This window comes from Temnothorax americanus, unplaced genomic scaffold (assembly GCF_048541705.1).
Source record: "Temnothorax americanus isolate GAGA-0224 unplaced genomic scaffold, ASM4854170v1 Scaffold5, whole genome shotgun sequence".
NCBI lineage: Eukaryota > Metazoa > Arthropoda > Insecta > Hymenoptera > Formicidae > Temnothorax > Temnothorax americanus.
The window spans coordinates 2,722,726-2,743,636 of NW_027509657.1; the positions used below are offsets into that span (position 1 = coordinate 2,722,726).

At 39.3% G+C, this 20,911-nt stretch overlaps 4 protein-coding genes across 5 annotated transcripts in view; 1 reads left to right on the top strand and 3 right to left on the bottom strand.

The window, feature by feature from the left end:
- Positions 1 to 361: 361 nt before the first annotated feature.
- LOC143904239 (ESF1 homolog) lies at positions 362 to 3,518 on the bottom strand. Its single transcript, XM_077418718.1, has 7 exons — positions 2,679 to 3,518; positions 2,405 to 2,583; positions 2,101 to 2,208; positions 1,817 to 2,017; positions 1,503 to 1,722; positions 633 to 1,423; positions 362 to 561 (listed from the first exon to the last, which is right to left on the bottom strand). Exons 1-7 carry the CDS (start codon positions 3,355 to 3,357, stop codon positions 448 to 450), a joined length of 2,292 nt encoding a protein of 763 aa, XP_077274844.1. The 5' UTR covers positions 3,358 to 3,518; the 3' UTR covers positions 362 to 447.
- A 589-nt stretch (positions 3,519 to 4,107) lies between these two features.
- Positions 4,108 to 5,269, bottom strand: Membrin (Golgi SNAP receptor complex member 2). The gene is made up of 2 exons (XM_077418720.1): positions 5,007 to 5,269; positions 4,108 to 4,932 (listed from the first exon to the last, which is right to left on the bottom strand). The coding sequence occupies exons 1-2, from the start codon at positions 5,144 to 5,146 to the stop codon at positions 4,434 to 4,436; spliced, it is 639 nt and encodes a 212-aa protein (XP_077274846.1). The 5' UTR covers positions 5,147 to 5,269; the 3' UTR covers positions 4,108 to 4,433.
- Positions 5,270 to 5,839: 570 nt separating this feature from the next.
- The window catches only part of LOC143904226 (uncharacterized), a 470,020-nt gene continuing 454,948 nt past the window's right edge, over positions 5,840 to 20,911 (top strand). The window contains exons 1-2 of one of the 2 annotated variants that reach the window (XM_077418674.1): positions 5,840 to 6,416; positions 19,938 to 20,018. The gene's annotated coding sequence lies outside the window, so the exon portion shown is untranslated. The remainder of the gene's footprint in view (positions 6,417 to 19,937; positions 20,019 to 20,911) is intronic. The other variant, XM_077418675.1, reaches the window with a different exon arrangement.
- LOC143904224 (uncharacterized) lies at positions 7,732 to 20,212 on the bottom strand. Its single transcript, XM_077418672.1, has 5 exons — positions 19,917 to 20,212; positions 15,201 to 15,361; positions 14,416 to 14,579; positions 12,192 to 12,360; positions 7,732 to 11,095 (listed from the first exon to the last, which is right to left on the bottom strand). Exons 1-5 carry the CDS (start codon positions 19,926 to 19,928, stop codon positions 10,903 to 10,905), a joined length of 699 nt encoding a protein of 232 aa, XP_077274798.1. The 5' UTR covers positions 19,929 to 20,212; the 3' UTR covers positions 7,732 to 10,902.

Below are 20,911 nucleotides of genomic sequence, written 5' to 3' on the forward strand. Positions count from 1 at the left end.
AAAATACTTATGTATTGAAATAATCTTGAAATTTGTGTATAAATCCGAGAAACGAGAGTTTCTCTAATATTGCAGTGGAATTAAAGATATTCCACTAATTACTTGGACAAGTGACCTTTCTTTTCTGAAGATGCATTCCATTTATTATATATAATAAACAAGAACATTATATAATATATATATTTTTTTATACTACTTATTTATGTACAATTTAGTTAATTTATTACTTATATTATTAGTAATCATAATATAGCAGTGTTATACCAGAAAAATTCATCATTTTGTTATAAATGATTATTACGAAAAGAAAATACTACTTACACCACATAATACAAACTGTAAAATGAAAGAGAATTATCTCTTAAGAGAAAAACATAGTTCTCTTTATTAATATATAAAACATAGTCTTGTAACTAATTATATTAAAACTAATACAAAGATAATATCCTATCCTTTTATTGGCTGTGTGATATTTTGTGTTTTCTTCTTAACAGATTTAATCAGAGCTTGTAATTCCGTTGGCAGCTTTCCGTCTGTTTTTGGCTTTTTAGATCGCTTGTCCTGAAAGTTTCGATACGCATCAAAAGAAAAAATGCATAAAGTGCTGTTAACGAAAATGTTCTTTTACTCACGTTTTCTGTGTGCACCTCGTTATCAGCTCTCCTCTTCAACTTCTCGTTTACCAAAGCTTCCGTACCCTTTGTCTTCCTGTAATGCGAATCCGCAGGATCGATATTGAAATGATGCGACGTAAACAAAGCGCCAAATCTTGGATCTTTAACATTAACTTCGAATTCATCTTCTTTCGCTTCTTCTTGCACATTCTTCTTCTTGTTGAGACGTTTTCGTTTGGATTTCGACATAGTTGCATTTTCTTCGATCTGCTTCATATCGAAGTGCTTTTTGCCGTTCTCGTCTTGATCCATCAAAAGCAACTCCAATTCGCCTTTACGTTTATTTTCTTCCTCCTCATTCGACGAATCAATGACACTAGCTTTGTTATCTTCCTTTCCTTTTTTGCGCGGTAAGGATTTACCGTTTTTGAATTCTTCCGCGAAATATTTATCATTCATATCTACATCAGACGGCAAAGAATCTTCCGAATCGCTTTTCTGACTTCCTTCTTTAAGCTTCTTCCTTTCTTCTTTTTTAGCTTTCTTTTTCGCTTTGCGTTTCTCTAGATATTGCTCAAAAGGTGTGAGTTCTTCCTTATTTTTCATTCTCTCTTTGATTAATTTTTCAACCTTTTCTTTGGTACCTAAGCCCCATGAGAATTCCAACTCGACATCCTTGTTTTTCTTTGCCTCTTCTTCTTCTTCAATATTTTTTAATAAAGATTTGTACTTTCCAATTAGATCATTAGTTGCCTCCAATTCTACATTACCGTTGGTTTCTTCAGTTATATCATTCTTTTCTTCTGCATCTAAAATACAAAAACGATAGATTTAGATCTAATATATAAAAAATAATATAAAAAATAAAATAATATAACGATATCATACCAGAGTCATCCTCGCTACCGCTCGCCAGATATGTCTGTAGATCATTTTCATCGATATCTTGTATTTTTCCCGAATTCAGTTTTTGCGTAAATTCTTGCCGATCCGGATTTGTTTCGTCCCACGTTAACTGGACTTTAACTTGTTGCAAAGCCGTTGTTGTAAACTGTCTCGGTTGATACTTCACGGGTTCCGGAATCTCAGTACATGTCTCTTTAGGTTCCTCGAACAAGCATTTCACGTATGAAATATATCCTTCTTAATACTTTAATAGAATTTTGATATAATATATCGTATATTATAATCTTAAGAGATACCTGATCAAATGTCATATCATCTGGTATAAATCTGAGATCTAATCTAGTTGCAGTTGATTCGTATTCGATACCGTCGCATTCCGTGTATACTTTGTTTGCCGTTTCGGCAGAATCAAATTCGGCAACGGCATAATAATATTTCAATCGATTCAATTGATACTGCCTCAACTTTTCCATGTGATATTTCGCACCTTCTTCATTCTAAGAAAAAGGAAATCAATGTAATCGTTAATGAGAGAAGAAAACACTGTAAAACTGTAACGCAGAAAGTCATTATTTCATACGTCATCTTCAATTTTGTCTTCACTTCCAACAGCTTCGTCTTTTAGCTCTATTGGTCCATTAATCTCTTCTTCCTTCATTCGCTGTAGACCAAATTCTGATGGATAAATCTAAAATAAATAAATATATTCAAAATCAACATATTGGTATAACTATTATAATTAATTATAACTATAGTATTAACAATTTTTTGCGATAGTAAATTGAATACATTTCTAATCAAATATATAAACTACAAAACCGAAATACATCAATATATTTGTTTTACGTAATGTCATTAATTATTATTATTTTAGTCATCATTACTGTAACTGAATGGATGAGTCCACCGCTGGGCAAGAATGAATTTAACAAAATCATTAAATCCACAGCACGTATTCTATCCCAATCCATGTTACAGATAGCTAATCGATACGTGATCTCATCTGTCGTATCAGCTTCTTTGTCTAGTTCGCCCCACTTATGTTCAATCTCTTCCTCGTCATCTAGATGCGATTAAAATAAAGATTCATATTTACATATTGCAGTAATTTATGAATTCTCAGAATGTGTATATAAGATATAACAAATAATATTTTACCGCTAGCTTCGGACGATTCTTCTTCCGAAGAACTATCGGTCAACAGGACACCTTCACCTCTGGCATAATTCACAGTAAGATCCTTCAGTTTCTCCTTAATTTCATTTGTAAGTCTACCGTTTTCATCTTTCCTCTTTTTACGCAGCTGCTTATCATTTTTATCTAGTTCTATTTCAGAAAGTTCTTTCCGGGCGGATTCATCCTCGCTGTCCGAGGTTTCACTAGTAGATTCATCCTCGTCGGGGGATTCCTCTGTTTTTATTCCAGACAAATCTTCCCTGCTCGACAGGGAATCATCCTTGCTCCTCTCATTTTCGTTCTTCTCGTCCGAGGAATCCTTTACAGAGTCGATCTTCGATTCGGTTTCCTTCGCTGACTTCTTCTTGTCCCTCCTTTTCTCCTTGATATCCTTCACCTTTTTCTCGCTTGTGGACGGCACAGACGCATCCTCGTCTTCGCTGCTCGACAGATCATAAAATTTCCTAAGATCCTCGGTGGTGGTTCGATTGACGGGTCTGCCGCGTTTATCAATGGTATATTTCACGGTGAACTTTTCATCCTTAAACATGCCCTTAAATCGATGGTCGATCTTCACTTTCCTCTCAGCTTTGGGAATGCGACGAAACTTCGGATCCCTCGCGATATGCGCGAAACGCGCGTCTCTCAGCATCTCGTCCATTATTGCCGATATATTATTCGTCACCGTACCGAGCTACAGACGGAATAATTTCAATTTTGAAATTTTATATACAGAAACGTTGTTTTATATACAGAAAATATGCATTCTGTGTCACACACGCTACACGTGTCCTCGACATTTAAAGACAGGTTAGATTAAACAAGGCAAGGATCAGCTAGGTTATTGGTTATTTCCATCACAGAAAAAAGAACGACATTGAGAAGTATTCCATGCTTGATTTCAGATCCGCGTACACTAAGCGCTATCTGTGTCTATTTTTGAAATTTTTGTACTTATTAATAAAATTGTTTTTTTCTGTTTTGCTAATTGCGCGTCTGTATTGATCTGCACTTATCTAACACGATGCATTTTTCAGGTTTCGGCACAAAGAAATTTCTGAGAAAGGAACGAGAAAAATACCGAGTTGTACTGGAATAATTTTACAATAAATATCTGAAGCAGCTAAAAGGAATAAATAAATTACGATAAGAATTAATAAAACGCAGTTATTTACAGATCAATTTATATTATTTATATATAAATTGTATATTTATAATTATTACATGGCATTCCTAGAATTTTTTCATATGTTTTACCAATGAAAATATGAATATTTTATCAATACAAAATTCAACAATATTGTTTAATCATCATTATTAAATACAAATATACAATACTGTTAACGCTGGTTTACTATAAAATATACAAACGTATTATATCTTAGGATAAAAATAAATAACATTTTACAAATTGTGTTCATCTCTGTGTCTCTATATTTACATATCAATCTTACAATAAATGATTCTAAATAGCTTGCAATCTACGATTTTTCTCACGAGCATTGGCCGCGTTCAGGAAACACAACTGTTGAGCGAGCGCTCATTATGATTGGTTCTTACACTTGTTAGATCCGGAGAAGAACCAATCATATTAAAAAATCATTGACCGTTCACTCAACAGTTGTGTTTCCTGAACGCAGCCATTAATAATCGTGAGAAAAATTGACCGGTACATAAATCGCGCAATGATTACAATAAATTTTGCAGGTATATTACGTTTGGCGATCTTTGGAACGTCTAAGTGAGGTAAATAATCACTAGAAGAATGACTATGCAAGTGAAAGTCATACCAGCGATCAAAATAAATCCATCCTGTTTGGCTCGTTGCTCTATGAGTCTCATAGTGGTGTTGGAAAGACCCAAGGTGTTACCGATGTCTATCAAGCGTTTATGCGCTCCCTTCAACGTTATTCTCTGAGATCTCAAGTTATCTAGGACACTGCTGCCCTGATTCAAGAGGTCGTCTACGCCACGAAGAGCATTGTGCACGCTGTTGTTGTGCCGCACAGTGTGATCGATGAATATGTCCACGTGGTCGTTAGTGGTGAACTTCCTGGCCAGTAGGGCCTCTCTCTCCGCCTCCTCCATCTGTCGTCGCATCAAGCGGTCGCGCCACGAGTTCAAGGCGGCACTGAGATGACGACTGTCATACTTCAGCTGGTCCACTCTCATCTTGTTGTTCTGCCTCTGCGACATCGGTCCCTTGAGGCACAGTACGTCGAGTCGCTCGCAATTGCTGAGGAAGAATCACGTAAATTTAGCCGTGTGCAGAAATTTGTGAAACGATATATTCATTCTGGCTCTAACTACCTGTTGATAAGGCTGATTTTGTCCTCAATAGCCTGCTTCGCCTCCTGCAGATCCGCGTCGGACGACTTTCTGTTGAGCTGCGAGAAAATGTGCTGCGTTTCTTGTATTAATTTGTTGGTTTGATGGTACAAGGTCTCCATTTTGTTCTCATAAAGAGATTTTTTGGTTATTAATCCGTGTCCAAACAACCTCCAGCAAAAATTCGCGAGATTCTGTCATTCAGCATTCAACAGCTCAACATTCAGTGACGTGTAACCGTAGAACATGAAACTTGCAGAGTCGAAACACTTCGGCACAGAGAGGTTAAGCGTGCTGATTGGCCGTTTGCATTCTCCCGAAGCACTCGTAGCTTCGGAACGCTTTCGGTATCTTGAAAATCGAGATATCGCATCGCATTATCGATTAATTCAGATCGTAGTCGTAGAACGCGCCGCAATGGGTTATGGGTTCGCGAAAACCCATCACGCATTTGAATCTCGGTATCTTTCGGTATCTCTCGGAACTATTCGGAAGGCGAAACTCGAGCGTGAGGAATTGTCGCGAGTGCTTCCGTGGGATCGTCGTGAGATTCGAATGTTAAAGCATCGTCGCGTTAATTGAAATCCTGTGCAACCGCTGCCTCTCGCGTTCTCGCTGATTTAAAGCTGCCATCCGTGTCGGGAGTGTCGGGTATCGGGATCGGTCGGATCGTTCTCGCGTGTATTTCCAAGTTGTTTCCTCGCCGATCGAAATGTAACGAAAGATATTTTCCAGGTATATGTACATACATACACATGCATCATATATAGCTTTATATGTAGCTACGTTAATTATACGTTTTGCAGCAATTTACTATTTTTCCGATTATTTCTGACATTTGCGCGTTTTGAGATATCTCGAATTTTATTTTTGTGTATATAAGCGAAGTTCTATACTTATTTCGGTTGCACTCTCTGCATTTTTTCCTTCTGAAAGCTAAATACATATTTATCATGCATTCAGCGCAGTTAGAACGTACAAATTATAATAGGTGTAATTTTAGCGTGAAGTTATGCGCTTAATTCGGACGCTTTCCCGTACCTCGGATCGGAAGTCGCGGTACCGCTCGCGCTCGCCGATAGATTCAGATCGTAGGATCGCGAAGACGCGTCAGACGCGACGCGACGGTGACGGTTCGCCGAATCTGCGCAGTGCGCAGTCGAATCTCTCGGTATCTTTCGGAATCGTCGCCATCCGCGAGCGAAATTCGCGCGCGACGAATTGTCGTGAGTGCCTCCGTGTGATCGTCGTGAAAGTTGAGTCGTTGAGTGTCGTAGTACGTCGTGACGCGTTAATTGAACATTCGTCGGCAATCGTGCAATCCCTTCGGCGTGATCGAAGTCGCAAGGAACGTCGTCTTACCGAAGTACGTTACGATGTCAACGTGGCCAGGTACGCGTCGTCGTTCTGTAATATAATATATAACTGTCATCGCGATTACATTTTCTTTGATACTCGGCGGCAGGCCGAGGCCGGGTCGCCATTTCGCGCGTTTGGCGCGCTCCGAGATTCTATTCCATGATCATATGAGATATCTTGCTTAGATTGCGATTACTTATTGAATGGAGAACTACGCGTATCGAGCAAAGCGTTTCGCGAAATGTCGGCAGCGCGCGAAAGCGCGAATTTTTAGTGTGTAGTGCTGTATTTGAATTTAAGTCGATCGCAAAATTACCGACATTACCGACGATCGGTTATCGTTGAGTTTACCCTGGTTTACCCATGAAGCTCACTCGATAATTTATCTACATTCTACATAACTGTAATTTATCAACTCTCATTGATATTGTTAATTATTTTTTTTTAAAGTAACATTAATAATAACGCATAATTTCTATATTTCGTATGCGAATTAATTATTACGAAGAAACGTGATATATTTCTTAGAAATATTTATATTTATATTAAATTAAATTTTAATAATAACATTATAATCAAAGTTTAATAATTTATATAATATTAACATTTAATTACTAATGTTAATATTTATCACTTTAAAGTAAACCTCATAAAGAAATCATACACAAATACAATGGAAATATTGGTTTCTTTCCGCGTTCTCATCGAACGTATATACGTATTTGTTCGCACGTTCCGATTTTCGCGCATGCAAATTTTTTATTTACGACTCGTAGACGCGTATTCGCTTGCACGTAGAGAGGAGTATTAAAATTTCTCGTTATCGCATTTGCGTAACGTATATGCAACTCTTTCGGTACCGTTACGTACTAAAAATAGAGGATGCTAGAAAACACGAGCGTCTTTCCGCCTGCGTCTGCGGCGCCAGGAATCTCGATCGTTGGCGGCTCGGCTGTGTTTCTTTAACGTATCTATATGTATTATAAATCACGAATCACGCGGTCAAACCGCGCGTTGTGTAGTAGTTGCCACTGCTACTCGAGTTTGTTGCACAAAACAGGAAAATCCATTAGGGAACGCATAATAGTCAGGAGCACAAAGAAGGAAGAAATACATGGCACTGATCTGAACACGATTTACAACGTAAAATAATTCAGTAATAAGTTGCACGATGACGCTATAACGCGTGTACTATATTCGGATTATTCTCAAATTCGTCAACGTCAACGTCAACGATCTTTACAGTGAAATTCTTTGAGCAATTTCGAATTGATTTTTCTTAAAAAATATCACAAAAAAACTTTGATGATCTTCGAATTAGAAGTGATCCGAATTAAGTAAAAATTAACTTCTCATTAGCCAGTCAATTTTATTCTGAAAATGTAGGCGTAAACTTAAGTACTCTAATATGCAGCAATAATTATCACAGAATGAAATAAAAATTAATTAAGCAGTGTGTAATAATTAAAAAGCGGAGGAGGAAAGGAAAAAAAATTTTACGAGGCTTGCAATGTGTAATAATCTAATAATAAATTATAAATACATGAATGCGTATTATACGGCTATAAATACAAACCGGAAAATGAGGAAGTATCCATCTGTATTGCGCACGTACTTATATTTCATCTACGTTCAAAATTGCCGTTCTTTTCTTAGACGCAAGGCGGGCGATCGTCGAGATTTAGCTTAAAAAGAAAAAAAAAACCGGTTCGGTATACGACGCGATTAGACGTTAACGCATTATGTCATTCCCGCGTAATCCGCCGTGGGAACGCGTCGATTTTTTTTTTCAAACTCGCCACTTTCGAATTCGCTGTTAGTCCCAGTCTACATTAGGTGTTTTAAGTTCTAAGCCCTAAGAAATTGACCACGCACAGTCAATTATTCTCCTCAAATTCAACTGTGATTGAACAATTTCTTAAGGTTAAGGGCTAGTTGTTCCAGCCTGTTGGTAAACTACCTAATAGTTAAAGCATATATGTATGTCTTTGTTTATCCTTTACATTGGACAAAGATAGACATGTGATTTAACTATCGGGTAGCTTACCAATAGGTTGGAACAACCGGCCCTTAGAACTTAAAACCCCTATTGTAGACCGAGACTTATACTCGGTCAGGTCCCGTGTAGAATCGCTCGTGTAAAACGCCCAATTTCCTCCCGTCGCTCACCCTGACTTTCGGCTGCTGCGCGCATCCTCGTCGTCATTTACGACGGGATGATGAGCAGGCAGGCGAGAAGCGAGAGATGCCTGGACGAGGGGGGGACCCGCGGAACCGACGGATAACGGTACATTACGGGACTCATCGGAATTCACGGTACGCTCTATTCTCGACGTACGTACGTATATATACGTTCGTCACGATGCAGGTTTTGTTAGGAGGTCCGGTTTCTACGGAGGAGCCCAGCAGCGCAAACGGGGCGATAGTCTTTCGCGTCGGGGGAGACTCGCGCGCGTAACACAAGCGGGGCAGGAAGTAGTACGATGATCTTGACCCTCTCTCTCTCTTTCTTTCTCTCTGGGTCAGCAGGCTGAAGTCATGATGACATACTCCCAGTAAATGGAGAACGCTTACTGCCGGTATTATACTATAATTGCTACCGCTACGGGAGTGTTAAAAAGGAAAAGAAAAACGCGCGCCGGAAAGATATGGAAGTCTTGCAGACGTCCTTTAAGCATATTTAATAGACGTCTTGGGGTTGGTTATTGTGGTATGATAGGTCCGGTGGTTTTTATACTAGCGACAATTTAATATCTTAATTAATGACTCGCGTGTCGTCGAAAAGATTCGTAGAAACAAGGTTGTACAGAAATAACAGAATGTTATTCTCGGATTAATCTTTACATTGGACAGATTTACAGATACGATTTAACGTTATATAAAGATACTTAATTTAATCAGCAAACAACAACATAGATTCTGGAGTAAATTATCTCTAAAGAAACAGTTACATTTCCTCTAGAAAATCTAAAATCTCGACGCCGCTATGTCTTGTCTTTGCACGACGTGTACAACAACGTGGATTCGGGTTTCGCCGTTCATTATCCTCGAACGACACGGAAATCCTGGCCGACAGGATGATTCTTAAAAGTGTATACGATATGTCGTAAAGATATAAATTACAACGGCGACGAGCGTCCGTTTCGCACACAGGTCGGACGATCCTCGGCCGATTCTAACGCAAAACGTGTTGACCGGTGTTGCGATATAATAGCGCGCGTATGATATAACTTTACGACGACTTAGCGCTTAAGGGAGCCGGTCAGCCTGTGGACACGACGTTCCTCCTGTCGGTGGACACCCAGGCTCACCTGAAACGCCATTTGCACCTGCTCGAAACCGGCTCGGGGAGGCGGCGAGTCTAGTGAACTCGATCGAATTCCGAGACCGGATTCCGCGAAACGGCGCGGCCGTCCACTGCACTGCCCCGATTTGCTTTTTCATTTGCCGGCCGGAATAATGTGTCCCGCCGAGGCTTTTGGCACGAGAAAGAGAGAAGGATGAGAGCGGAAGGAGGATGATGCTCGAATCGTCCTTACACTCCGGCTACCCGTGAGCAGATTTCGATTAGAAACACGTTTTATATTACGGCTCGTGTGTAACTAAATGAGCAGATTGGCTTGACTCATCCGCCGAGTATCAGCCTAGAAGTATATTTCAGGTGTCTTGAAAGGGGACGATATGTAAATTCGTTGAGAGAGATATTTATCGTCGACGAAATCCATCAACTGCGACAGTCTTATCTTCCGTATATAGTTCGTGTCAGACGACGGATTCTCGTCGTCGTGATAATATGATGACGAGAATTCGTCGACCCATAAATTAACCGAACGTCACAAATGCGAGATAACTCGACTCACTGGCGATTTGTGACGAAGGGTAATTCAATCGTTAGAAATATTTCTTTCAAGAAATCTTCGATATACTTTGTTCAGTGGCCGTTAATCTATTATCAGCCAACATTCGTTTTAGTTTGATTGTACAAAACATCTCCAGTTCCGGAGCCAAATGTATCTTCAAAAACCTTCGAGATTAAATAGAAAGATATAATAAGAAAAAGCTCTTTTATAGAAAAAAATTATAAATAAATAAAACAAAATATTGAACAAATTAATAATAAATATTGTATATAGTGATATTAATAGCTAGATAGTTTGTGAAATAGCTGATAATCGATTAAATTAAGAGACCAATGTAGACGACAAATTATGTGGAGTTGAACGATGTCTTCTGGTAAAAAGAGAAGTATATAGAAGACAGATTCATACCGTTCACTCCAGAGTTCGTTTCATGTATGTACATCCACGCACTCTTACCGGAGAGATTTCTTTCAAGAAATAGTTATTACTCTATAGCGTCGCATCGATGAGATTGTCGAGCCATTCGGGGACTTTAATGCCCGAAATCGCTCTGTACCGTGGCGTCCTGGTAGAAGGGCCGCGGTATTTAGAATTAGAGTCCTGTCGTTCCGAACAGAGAACGATCAGAGATGCTCGTGACTTGCGGACTTGACGAACGATTAGAAGCTCGGAACGGCCGGCGGCGTGTCGCTGGACGCGCTAGCCGAATTTCTCGGCTTGCAGACGCAACCGCTCTCCACCAGCACGTAATCCTGGCCGGTCAAGGTCACCGGACCGAGGGGAATCACCAGAAACAGGTACGGTACGTAGGTCTGCGTGCACTCGCCGTGAACCACGTCGCATTCCTTCGATCTGAAACAACCGACCGATGAGAGAGATTCTGCTGGGTTCGTTCACCGGACGAGAGGCTGTTTATGGGTTGCGTTTGCGCCGGCTGATTCCGTAGCGCTCGAATACGTAAGCCATTGCTGACATAACTTCGTGCGTGTAATATGTAAACCGCGAGACAGCAGGACGTGTGCAAAGATGCTTGAAGTTGTACGTTACCGACATTCGTATCTGTCGTTTAAGGAGATGTTTCTTTACGAGCAACACGTAAATGAAAAAGAGGAAATTCTTTAAAATTATTTTCTCGCGTGACTTTATATCTTTTCGCATAAGTTTCTCAGATATACTTCGATGCATATCCGATAGGAGAAATACGTGTATATTCTTCGCGTATATTTCTACTAATAATTGCGAGAGAATTTTAATTGCACTATTTAATAACTGCACATATAACATTGATTCGCTAGCGATGCCGCATGCTAACAGAGCTATGTTTGAATTATCTGGGGGGGGGGGGGATTTTGCATAAAAAAGACATCAAAAGTAGGCGCATGTCGATCACGAACACACAGTTGTAAACCAGTTCGTCCTACTGTGCCACATACGAATTAATTCAGCAAGCGGGCGCGGGCGGTTCAGGTGAATTTCAATATGGTCCGATGTCCGATGTCCCGCTGCTCTTATAAATCACTGTTCAGAAGTTCGTGCAATATATCGTGTCGATAAATAATTGACCACACACGAATCCCATTTGCATAAATTAACTGCAGAAAGAGTATATTATAGCAAAGCGCATTTAGAATGCTCAAAAATCAAATATTTTAGATACGGTCGAAATTGAAATTACAATTTTTATGTTCCTTACTCCAATTTTTGAGCAAACCTACAAAGATACGTATTCTTTATTGAAAACAAAAATACTTTGCCTAGCAATCTCTCTAAAAGATAAATTATAAAAGTTTTTCTTTCGGTTAATTTCAGGCTGAAAAACTTTGCGTGTAAGTACGAGCATAAGCTTCATTTGATATTTACTAAAAAATTTGATGCAAAAAATTAAAAAGTCGCAGAAATTTGCAAAGTTGATTACAAATTCTCCGAGAATATCAGTCGCGATACTCACTCGCAGACTTCGAAGACGACCTGCTGCAGGAGATCGGGAAACTTCTGTACGATCGTTACTGGTTGTCCACTGGTGAGGCTGATGCCGTACATAGGCGCCGTGGTATTGTACCTTGTTTTACAGAGTCTGGCAGGCGAGCCGCAACTTTCCTTCGCGGAAATCACACGGCCTGAAAACCCAGTGGCGATCATCTCGTGAGAATTTAATTTTTTTTCTCGTTATATGATGCACACAATTGTAGCCTAATACGTTATTATAATCTTGACGCGGACCATCGTATTCTCCGGGGTCTTATACTTATGCGCAAATATGTATACTTGACATAAAACGTTATTGCGGTTTATTGACAGCTCTAGAACGTTATAATACGGTATAATATGAGATGGTCCCGCAAGAATACGGGATTCATACGGGACTCTATTAGAATTATAAAGATTAAAAACAGCATCTTTACAAGTATATAGAATATATAGATCATTAAACACGCCAATGTTCAGAACACGCGAAAAGTTTCATCGTTCAATTTTCTGCCCATGATTACATCAGTGCCAAAGACAAAATTGCAAGTGGCAAAAACTTTTTTCTAGATAAGATAACTCGTTCTTCTCTGTAGCTAAGTTTTAGAGAGGAAGTCGACATAACTTTTTCCTATAAGTGTTAAGTATATTTTTATCTTAAATGCTTATTTTAAATTTGAGATAATGCTTTTTTGCAGTTCACAGCTTGTTATCTGAATAATAACAGTAATAATGTGAAATAAATTCATTATATTCATATTGTAATATAAATTCTTTATACAAGCTCAATTCATATTTAATCATCAAGTGATTAAGTTTATCGATCGAGACCTATTGAAAATAGAGTAATGTCGGGGAACAACTGACGTTAAGTCGAGATTCGCTCTCGGAATCAGCGGCCTTCGTCGAGCATTTCAAGACGAGCATATATGCTCGAAACGAGTGGGTCGCCGGCAGGTCCCGTTATGAGCACAAGGAACGATAACTGTATTGGCTGGATAACACGATGCCTTATTGCTGGCCCATCGGTGCGCCACCGACCGACTATTATCGGGAGGATCGAGCACCACGACGCGGTGGCCCCCCTTCACCCCTCCATCCCTCGATCGGAAAACTCCGCGCGGATCATCTCTTCGGCCGCGCGAATTTCGCAGAAACTCCGACGACCGGCCACGAAGTGATTAGAAGTCGGTTTAGAAGCGGGTTTTCGTGTCAGGGCAGCCGCATAACTGAAGGCTGCAGGGCAACGAGTGAGCCGCGATCGTAAACGGGCTGTGCACGCCGATCGGCTGTACCCACACCTCGCGACCGGCCGTTCCAATTTTCGTGGGGCCCGCTCGCGGGGACCCGAGCGCCGTTCCCCGCCGTGCGCGCCGCTAGGTTTTTTTTTTCAAAGTCTTCGGCTGCGTGGGAACAGGGTCGTTTTATGCGAATACCGAAGCAAGTTAAGAGCGCTCGCGCTTCCCGGATAATTCGCGTTTGCGAGTACGATTTCGCGTTCAACGGAACAGGCTCTTTCGCGATAAGTCCTGGAAGCCGTTTCCTCGAAGTTGAAGCAAGTGATAAAACAATTTTCTTATTAGTTTTTACTATTTCTTATAATTTATCTGCTCGTCGAAATATCGCTGTGAGGTGATAGTGATTTAATTATTTCAATCTATTAGATCAAGATAGGAGCGATTTATTTCACATATACACCGAGAAGTTAAGAGAAGCAAAAGTGGTTATTGATTTTATCATTTCTAAGCTTTCGTTCATATACTTCACATATCGTAGAATCAAAACACATTTGTTTTTGTGGATCGTGATTTAATACTCGTTCTCAATTTATTCAATTAAGATAGGGGAGATTTATCCATTTACCCAGAAGTTGACAGAAACTTAAAGTGGATTTTATTTTTTAGCCTTCGTTCATATACCTCGGCGCAGAATTAAATAAACTTCAACACGAAACACGAAACAGGAGGAAGCGAAGTTGCACGTGCAGATATAAAACCGGTTGACAGAAGATCAACAAGAATGTAAACAACTTCCATTGGGTCACGATATAATTAACTGCTGCATTTAGATAAGGTCGTGAAAAATAGCGAGCGGTGCAGCGGAGGAACGAGATGAAGCAAATCGAGGATATCGATCTCTTTCTCTTTCGCGGTTTGGAGACGAAAGATAATATCGTAATACGTTTCACGTTATAAACGCGGACTTACCTTTCCGGGAGCTTCCGGCGATAGAATAATCCCCGTGAGCCGCTTTGTAGTTGTGCAAAAGCGCCTGCCTCGTCAGTTCGGGATCAATCGTCCGTGGCTGATGCGATCGCGCGGTTCGACTACTGCCCGCCCAGAGGTTCTTAAAGCTCCTCGATATCGCGGCGCTGCGAGAACGGTACACATAACATCCGTTGCATTCTGCTTAGCTATTATTAAGATCGTCTCTTACGTGCTACCGGTCTCGATAGTTTGAGTATAAAATCTGCCCCTTAAAACACAGTCCAATATAGTTCTTGGCGTTGTGTATTTAATTAATCCTGGAGATGTTCTCCCATCAACGGAGCAAATTAAAGTGAAAAACAACTAATGAAATCTTAACCGTAGATCGGTATTTTATCAAGAAATATTTGTAACAAAAATATTTTAATTATATATATCTTATGATTATTTGAGAGAGATAAAGATTTCGATCTCGCGTAGATTTAGATTTTATGAAATTTTGCGAACAAATTTATTTTTGCTGAATAAATTGTTTTTTGTTTCAATCTTGCCTTAGTAATTAAATCATTTGAATTTTTTTTAACGAATAATATGAGAAATTGTTTATCATTCAGTGAAAACTGCAAACTACTCAAACTACCAATCGGAGAATGTAAGTTACCAGATAACAGAAATGCTTGGAAAAGATTTCAGCATTTCTTCGAAGTGTCTCTTAGATTAAATTTTTCGTGTGCAATTTACCTTACTTTAAACGTGAAAAAATGTGTAGATCTTTTATTACTTACGAGGGGTACTGCATGTTATTCGGTCCTATGCAGTCATTGGAATCAGTTAGTGCGTCTCCCCAAACATATTTTAGACCTAGACCATTACCCTCGCACTTACTGGCACCGTATGCATACGTAAAAGCCGTGATAATAAGTATCAGACCGAGATACCTGGACATCTGAAAACAAAGAGAGAATATGGATCTTTTAAAAACAAATGATAGTCGAAGTAGTTGTTGTGTCTTGAACGTGACATGTTTTTTTAATAATATTCCTTGGACATATATAAGAGAGCTTTTATACTTATTTTAACTTCTGAATAGTCACGTATTCATGACTTGAACACTCGTCTTCAGATTTCAAATCATCATTGGATAACTATACGTATACAGCGTCTAAAGTGATAGTTTAGATATATTCTATACTAAATATTATGTGTAGATAGAGTAGATATTCTAGCATCATTTGCAGCAAAAGATCGTCAATGCAACGTAACGCCGCGATAAAGTGATAGTCGCAGAGAGAAGCGCTTCGCCGCGAGCGAAATCCTGCCGGGAGGATATTATCTTCTTGTTAATAAGGATTGATACCGCTGGCGATGAACTCACACATGCTGCGTCAGCATACGTAGGCTTGGATAAGAAGCGCAGAGCGCGACGGAATAAGAACGCGTGAGCGAGCGAGCGAGCGAGCGAGCGGTCTTGGAACCCGAGTTCGCAAGAGGTCAAGAGCAAGAGTAAATGACACACGCAGGTGTGAGCACGCACTTCACAGCTCGAGAGAAAATTCCGCAACGGCTTCCTGATTCGAAGCCGTTGTGTTGAGCGAGTCGTTATTTTCGAGATACTTATACTCTTCAAAGCGAATCCTATATAGAGTTACAATGAATGGATAGTTCATTTTCATAAACGGTCCATTCATTCTCAACAGAGCGTGGATGCTGGAGATGGGAAAATAATAAGTATTTCCTGTGAAATCAGACGCAAAAGGATGCACGCACACACGCACACACACACACACACAACACGCACACACGCACACACACACACACACACACAAACGTCCATTTAGATAATTTTCTAAAAAACGCGATTAAAAAAATTCTTCTTCTCTTATAGTCAAGTTTTTATTTATCATTAATGCATCTTTCCGCGAAGTGTAATAGTAATCGTAACTGATATCTATAATAATTTCTACATATAGTCTATAAAATACTATATATGTGCTTTGCGTGCAAAAAAGCTGCAATTTTATCAGAAAGTAAATATATATATCTAATTCCCATTAAGCTTTGGTCATATTTTCTCAGTTACGGCGGTATATCGCTCTAATTAATCCTTTCACGGTATGAGCACCGTACTCACGAGTAATTTGATGTAACGGATAATCGCCGGGAAATCACCGGTTCTCGTGCGAGGCTCGCCATCATTTCGCTCTCGGAATCCGCGTCGAAAGGATTTCCGTTTCGCGGGTGAAGTTCACCGTGAAGAAAAAAATTATGTCAGAATTATTCTTTTTTCCTGTCGCGACGCCTCGTATGTGGTACAATGAGAGTCGCGACATACATGAGTGGAGGAGAGAGAGAGAGAGAGAGAGGAAAAAGAGACAAGGAGAGAGTGAACGACGGGACGCGAGAGCGCGAATTAGGAATAATGATTAGCGATCGCATAATCGATGCGTGACTTCCTATATATGCAGTTCGAGGTTTGTAGGTTGGTGGGACCGTGTAAAATCCGTTATGCGCTGCTTATGCGTCGCTAGGACAAGTGAAAGCGATCGCGCGTTTGGAAAGAAGCTTGACGCGCGCACGACGTTGCATTTTGATTGCAATTTTCACGTGTACCGGCGTTCGCGTTACAACGCGGAATAATAAGCGGGATTGCTTTCCAATGTTGACGCGAGTCCTCGTCGGACGAGATTCAATTAACCCTGGCACGATTAAGAAGACCAGTTCTACAGAGCTGCTTCTTGTGGAAGAGAAAACAGATTATAAAGACACAAAGATTACAAAGATTTGAAAAAAAATAGTAGTTATATATATATATATATATATATATATATATAATATATTGAAGACACTTTATAAGATATCAATTCACAAGCTATAATTAATTTTACTAAAAAATTTATTTAATTAAATCGTTGTTCACACACAAAGAAATATTTAATTCTCAAAATCAAAGAAATTTAAAAGTTTGCTCATTACTATCAATCTTTCAGAAAGCGTAAAACTTCTTAGGGTTTTTAATTTTATATTTCTTCTGTTGTGAATTAGTCAATTCCAGCAAAATATCTGTTAATTAATTAGTTGTGATTTTGTACAAGTAAAAAATAGCGCTTTACTTAAAAGTCTTCTAGCATCGGAATTTCGCATTGTGTTTCAAGTTATCGTAATTTTTAGTGCGGTCAATAAAAATCTTGGGGAAGTTTATTGCTTCTTGGAGAACCGATTTGATTGACGTTTGACGGGCGCTTGAATAACGAGCCACGGTCAACAATGGGAGAGCAAGGAAATCATTAACGGATACCGACCAAGGTTGGTCAATGGCCGTGACCGTCGAGAGACGGGCATGTGCGCGTGTTTGCACTCGACATACCTGTTACCTCGACAAATCCTTGATCCCGGCATTGATCTCTTCGATCTTTCCAGTCTACCGCGTAATCGTTATAGCTTATAAACTCTCCGGATTAAGTCCGATTAAAACGATATTGAGAGAAAATTAGAAGGAGATCTCGATTGGGCCCGTTACGGCCGCGTACGTGGTTGAGCAATATGTCGAATAAGATGCGCAACGCGAAGTCAAGCCGAAAGAGAGATATAATATCCCGGCATGATTGTACGTAATAAATTCGCGCAACGGTCAAAGGATGATTACTCTCGTTACGCGCCGAAGTTCCCTCGTGTCCCTGATTGCTCTTTCCGCTCCGTCGCGCATTCTTGACATTATCCGCCCTGGGAGCGTAACAACAGCCGAGCGACCGCCCCGCGTCTCTTTTTTGCAAGCGCGGAAAAGGCGCGATAGGTGCTCGATTAACGTTACGATCAATCACAGTCCCGACGTCGCGGTCGCTTCCCGTAGCGCGATTCATTTCGCAGGTCGGCGCGACGGAAAATAAGAATCGCAGGAAGAGAGAAAGAGCTAACCAGATCTCTCGCGATCCTATGTCTTCCGTTCCAATACGTTCATACGTCCCGCTGTATAACGTTACTTACTCCACCGTTGCGACCTTGCGGTTAATTAAAAGCGTTCTCACGCCTGCCGGCGCGTTCTCGGATCCGCGATGCGGTCGCGGTCCTTTTTTACGATCTCTCGTTCCTCCCTGGATTTTTTCGCACGAGAGTTACGGTGAGACGCGGCGTGTATATACAATTAGTACATGGTTCTAATTTACAATGTGTGTGATCGATCGAAAGAGCGAATATATAAAATATATTATTATTATTATTATTTATTATTTAATGCTATTAATTTACTATAGTAAAACAAATAATTTATATCTATTTTATCTCTATATGCATGTATTTATATCTACATATAATTTATATTTACGTTCCCTATTTTTCCATGATTAATGAGAAATTTAATTAAGGAACAAAGTTGTTAACACAGTTAATTGGGCAATAAGGTTCGCGGATATTCCGTTTTTGCGTTTATTTTGAGAAACAGATTCTCTATATCTATACGGTCCATATACGATGAGTCGCCGAATCTAACGGTAACGTCGATTCATCCAAAACGTCGCGTCGTTTCCTCTCACAAGTCGAACATTATCGAGTCGTACGTTTACTTATCCTTGTGCTCGATAACGGTACATGCGTTTCGGAGGTTTGTTTCATGAATAAATTATTCTGACTGTCACCGCGAGGCTTAAATTCTTTCTTGCGGCTGATGATACGACAAATCTCAAACTAACAATCTTGACTTAACTCGTAACAATCAAATACATATCTTGCCGCGTTATTATATACAAAAATATTTTATAAAAAGAGCAAATAATGAGTTATATAAGATGCAATGTGTTTTTAACACGAACAAAATAAACCATAAAATAATATCCGAAAAATTGGCGTAAACAAATCTTAATTTATTCCGCAAATTCAGATATCAAATGCAGATTTGATCCTGAAACCAAGTATTTACCTAATATCAGAAAAATATGAAGTAAAATATATATCTAAATAAATAGTTTTATTTACAATCTGATTCAATCAATTGTTGATTCGACACTTTAATTTTTTGTGTCAGTCACTGATTGTATATTGTAAAGCGAAAAGAATTTCGACCGTCGGTAGAAAAAGCAAGATTAAACTGTAACTTATTTGTAGCCGCATATACCTCGAGAAAAACTCGCGGCTTGCGGCTAAACGTTATGCATTTACGTTGTGCCTTAGATAATAAACGTTCAAAGCACCACCTGTCCTTTTAAGTTTAATGAAATAAAACCTTTCTTTTTGGGAAAAGTATTTCAGTCTTTCTTCTTTCGTCTACTGTTTGCGTAGATTTCAGGCGGTTGTAAAATCTATCCCTCTTACCTACGAGGGGTGGATTTTATATCCGCCGAACCTCATTTCAAATTTACATGAAAGAATTTAGACTAAAATTTTTACTTCTTTTCACTAACAATAAGTTAATCGTCCGAGCAGAAATTTACGAATCAATTGCGAGAATCGGCCGGTGGTGGTTGAATTTGAATTACAATTTTGAAGAAACGTTTAATCTGTATCTTACTCACCGTGAGGAACATTTGTTTCAGCTTGAGTTAGAAGTCCTTCCTCGGCCTGTCCGGCAATCTCCACGTTACATTAAATCAAGCAGACTGTCCTCGAGAGACCGGGTAAGTAAAAAAAAAGCTATAGATACCAAAAAAGGGAATATTAGAGAATTAGGGCACACGATTCTCTCTTTCTCTTCCTTAAACACCGTTCATGTCACTGCACCGGATGTCGAGTGGGGTCGAGCACCTCCGTCCTCGCAGGTGGATGTCCAGAGGTTGACTGTAGAATCGTAAGTAACCGCTCTCTGTGCTTGGGCAGCGAGTCGGGGCGAAAGAGGGGATCTTTCTTTCTCTTTCTTCCTTCCTAGCTGGGGATACTGGCCCCTATATATTCTGCCTCTAAACCTTTTTCCGCTTACTGGTGGAGAAAGAAGACGATTTGATGTGAAAGAGGGTAGGCTCTCCCACGAATCCCTTTTTCAGGTAGGTCGGGAAACGTAGAGCCTGAAGTTTTTTTATATACTAGAACGACCGAGAGGAAATCGGGTCTTTTTGGAAAAAATTATTGCTCTTAAAAAAGCAACAATTAATTTCTTATAAATAAAAAATTGGTTTCTATTCTGTTATCAGTATTGATTAAAATACAGAATAGTGCGCGGGCTACGACGAGAAAATATTTAGTGTTTAACATAAACGACAAAATTTCAATTTTTTATGGAATTTTTGAATTTAATAGAGCTATAAAGCTATCGGATATATTCAACTGAAAGTAATGTATTTTTTAAACGGAATTATATCGTGCTAAACTTTTATCACACAAGAACTTTTTACTAAGTTAATTTTTTATGACGCACTAATCATAATAGCTTTATTATTGAAAGAATTTTTTTGTAAAAATTTTAAAAATTAAATCAAGCAGAAAATAATATTAAAATTTGTTCAAATTAACGAAAATTCTTGCATCGTAAAATTAAAATTACAGATTACATTCATAGCATAAATTTTCTTGAATC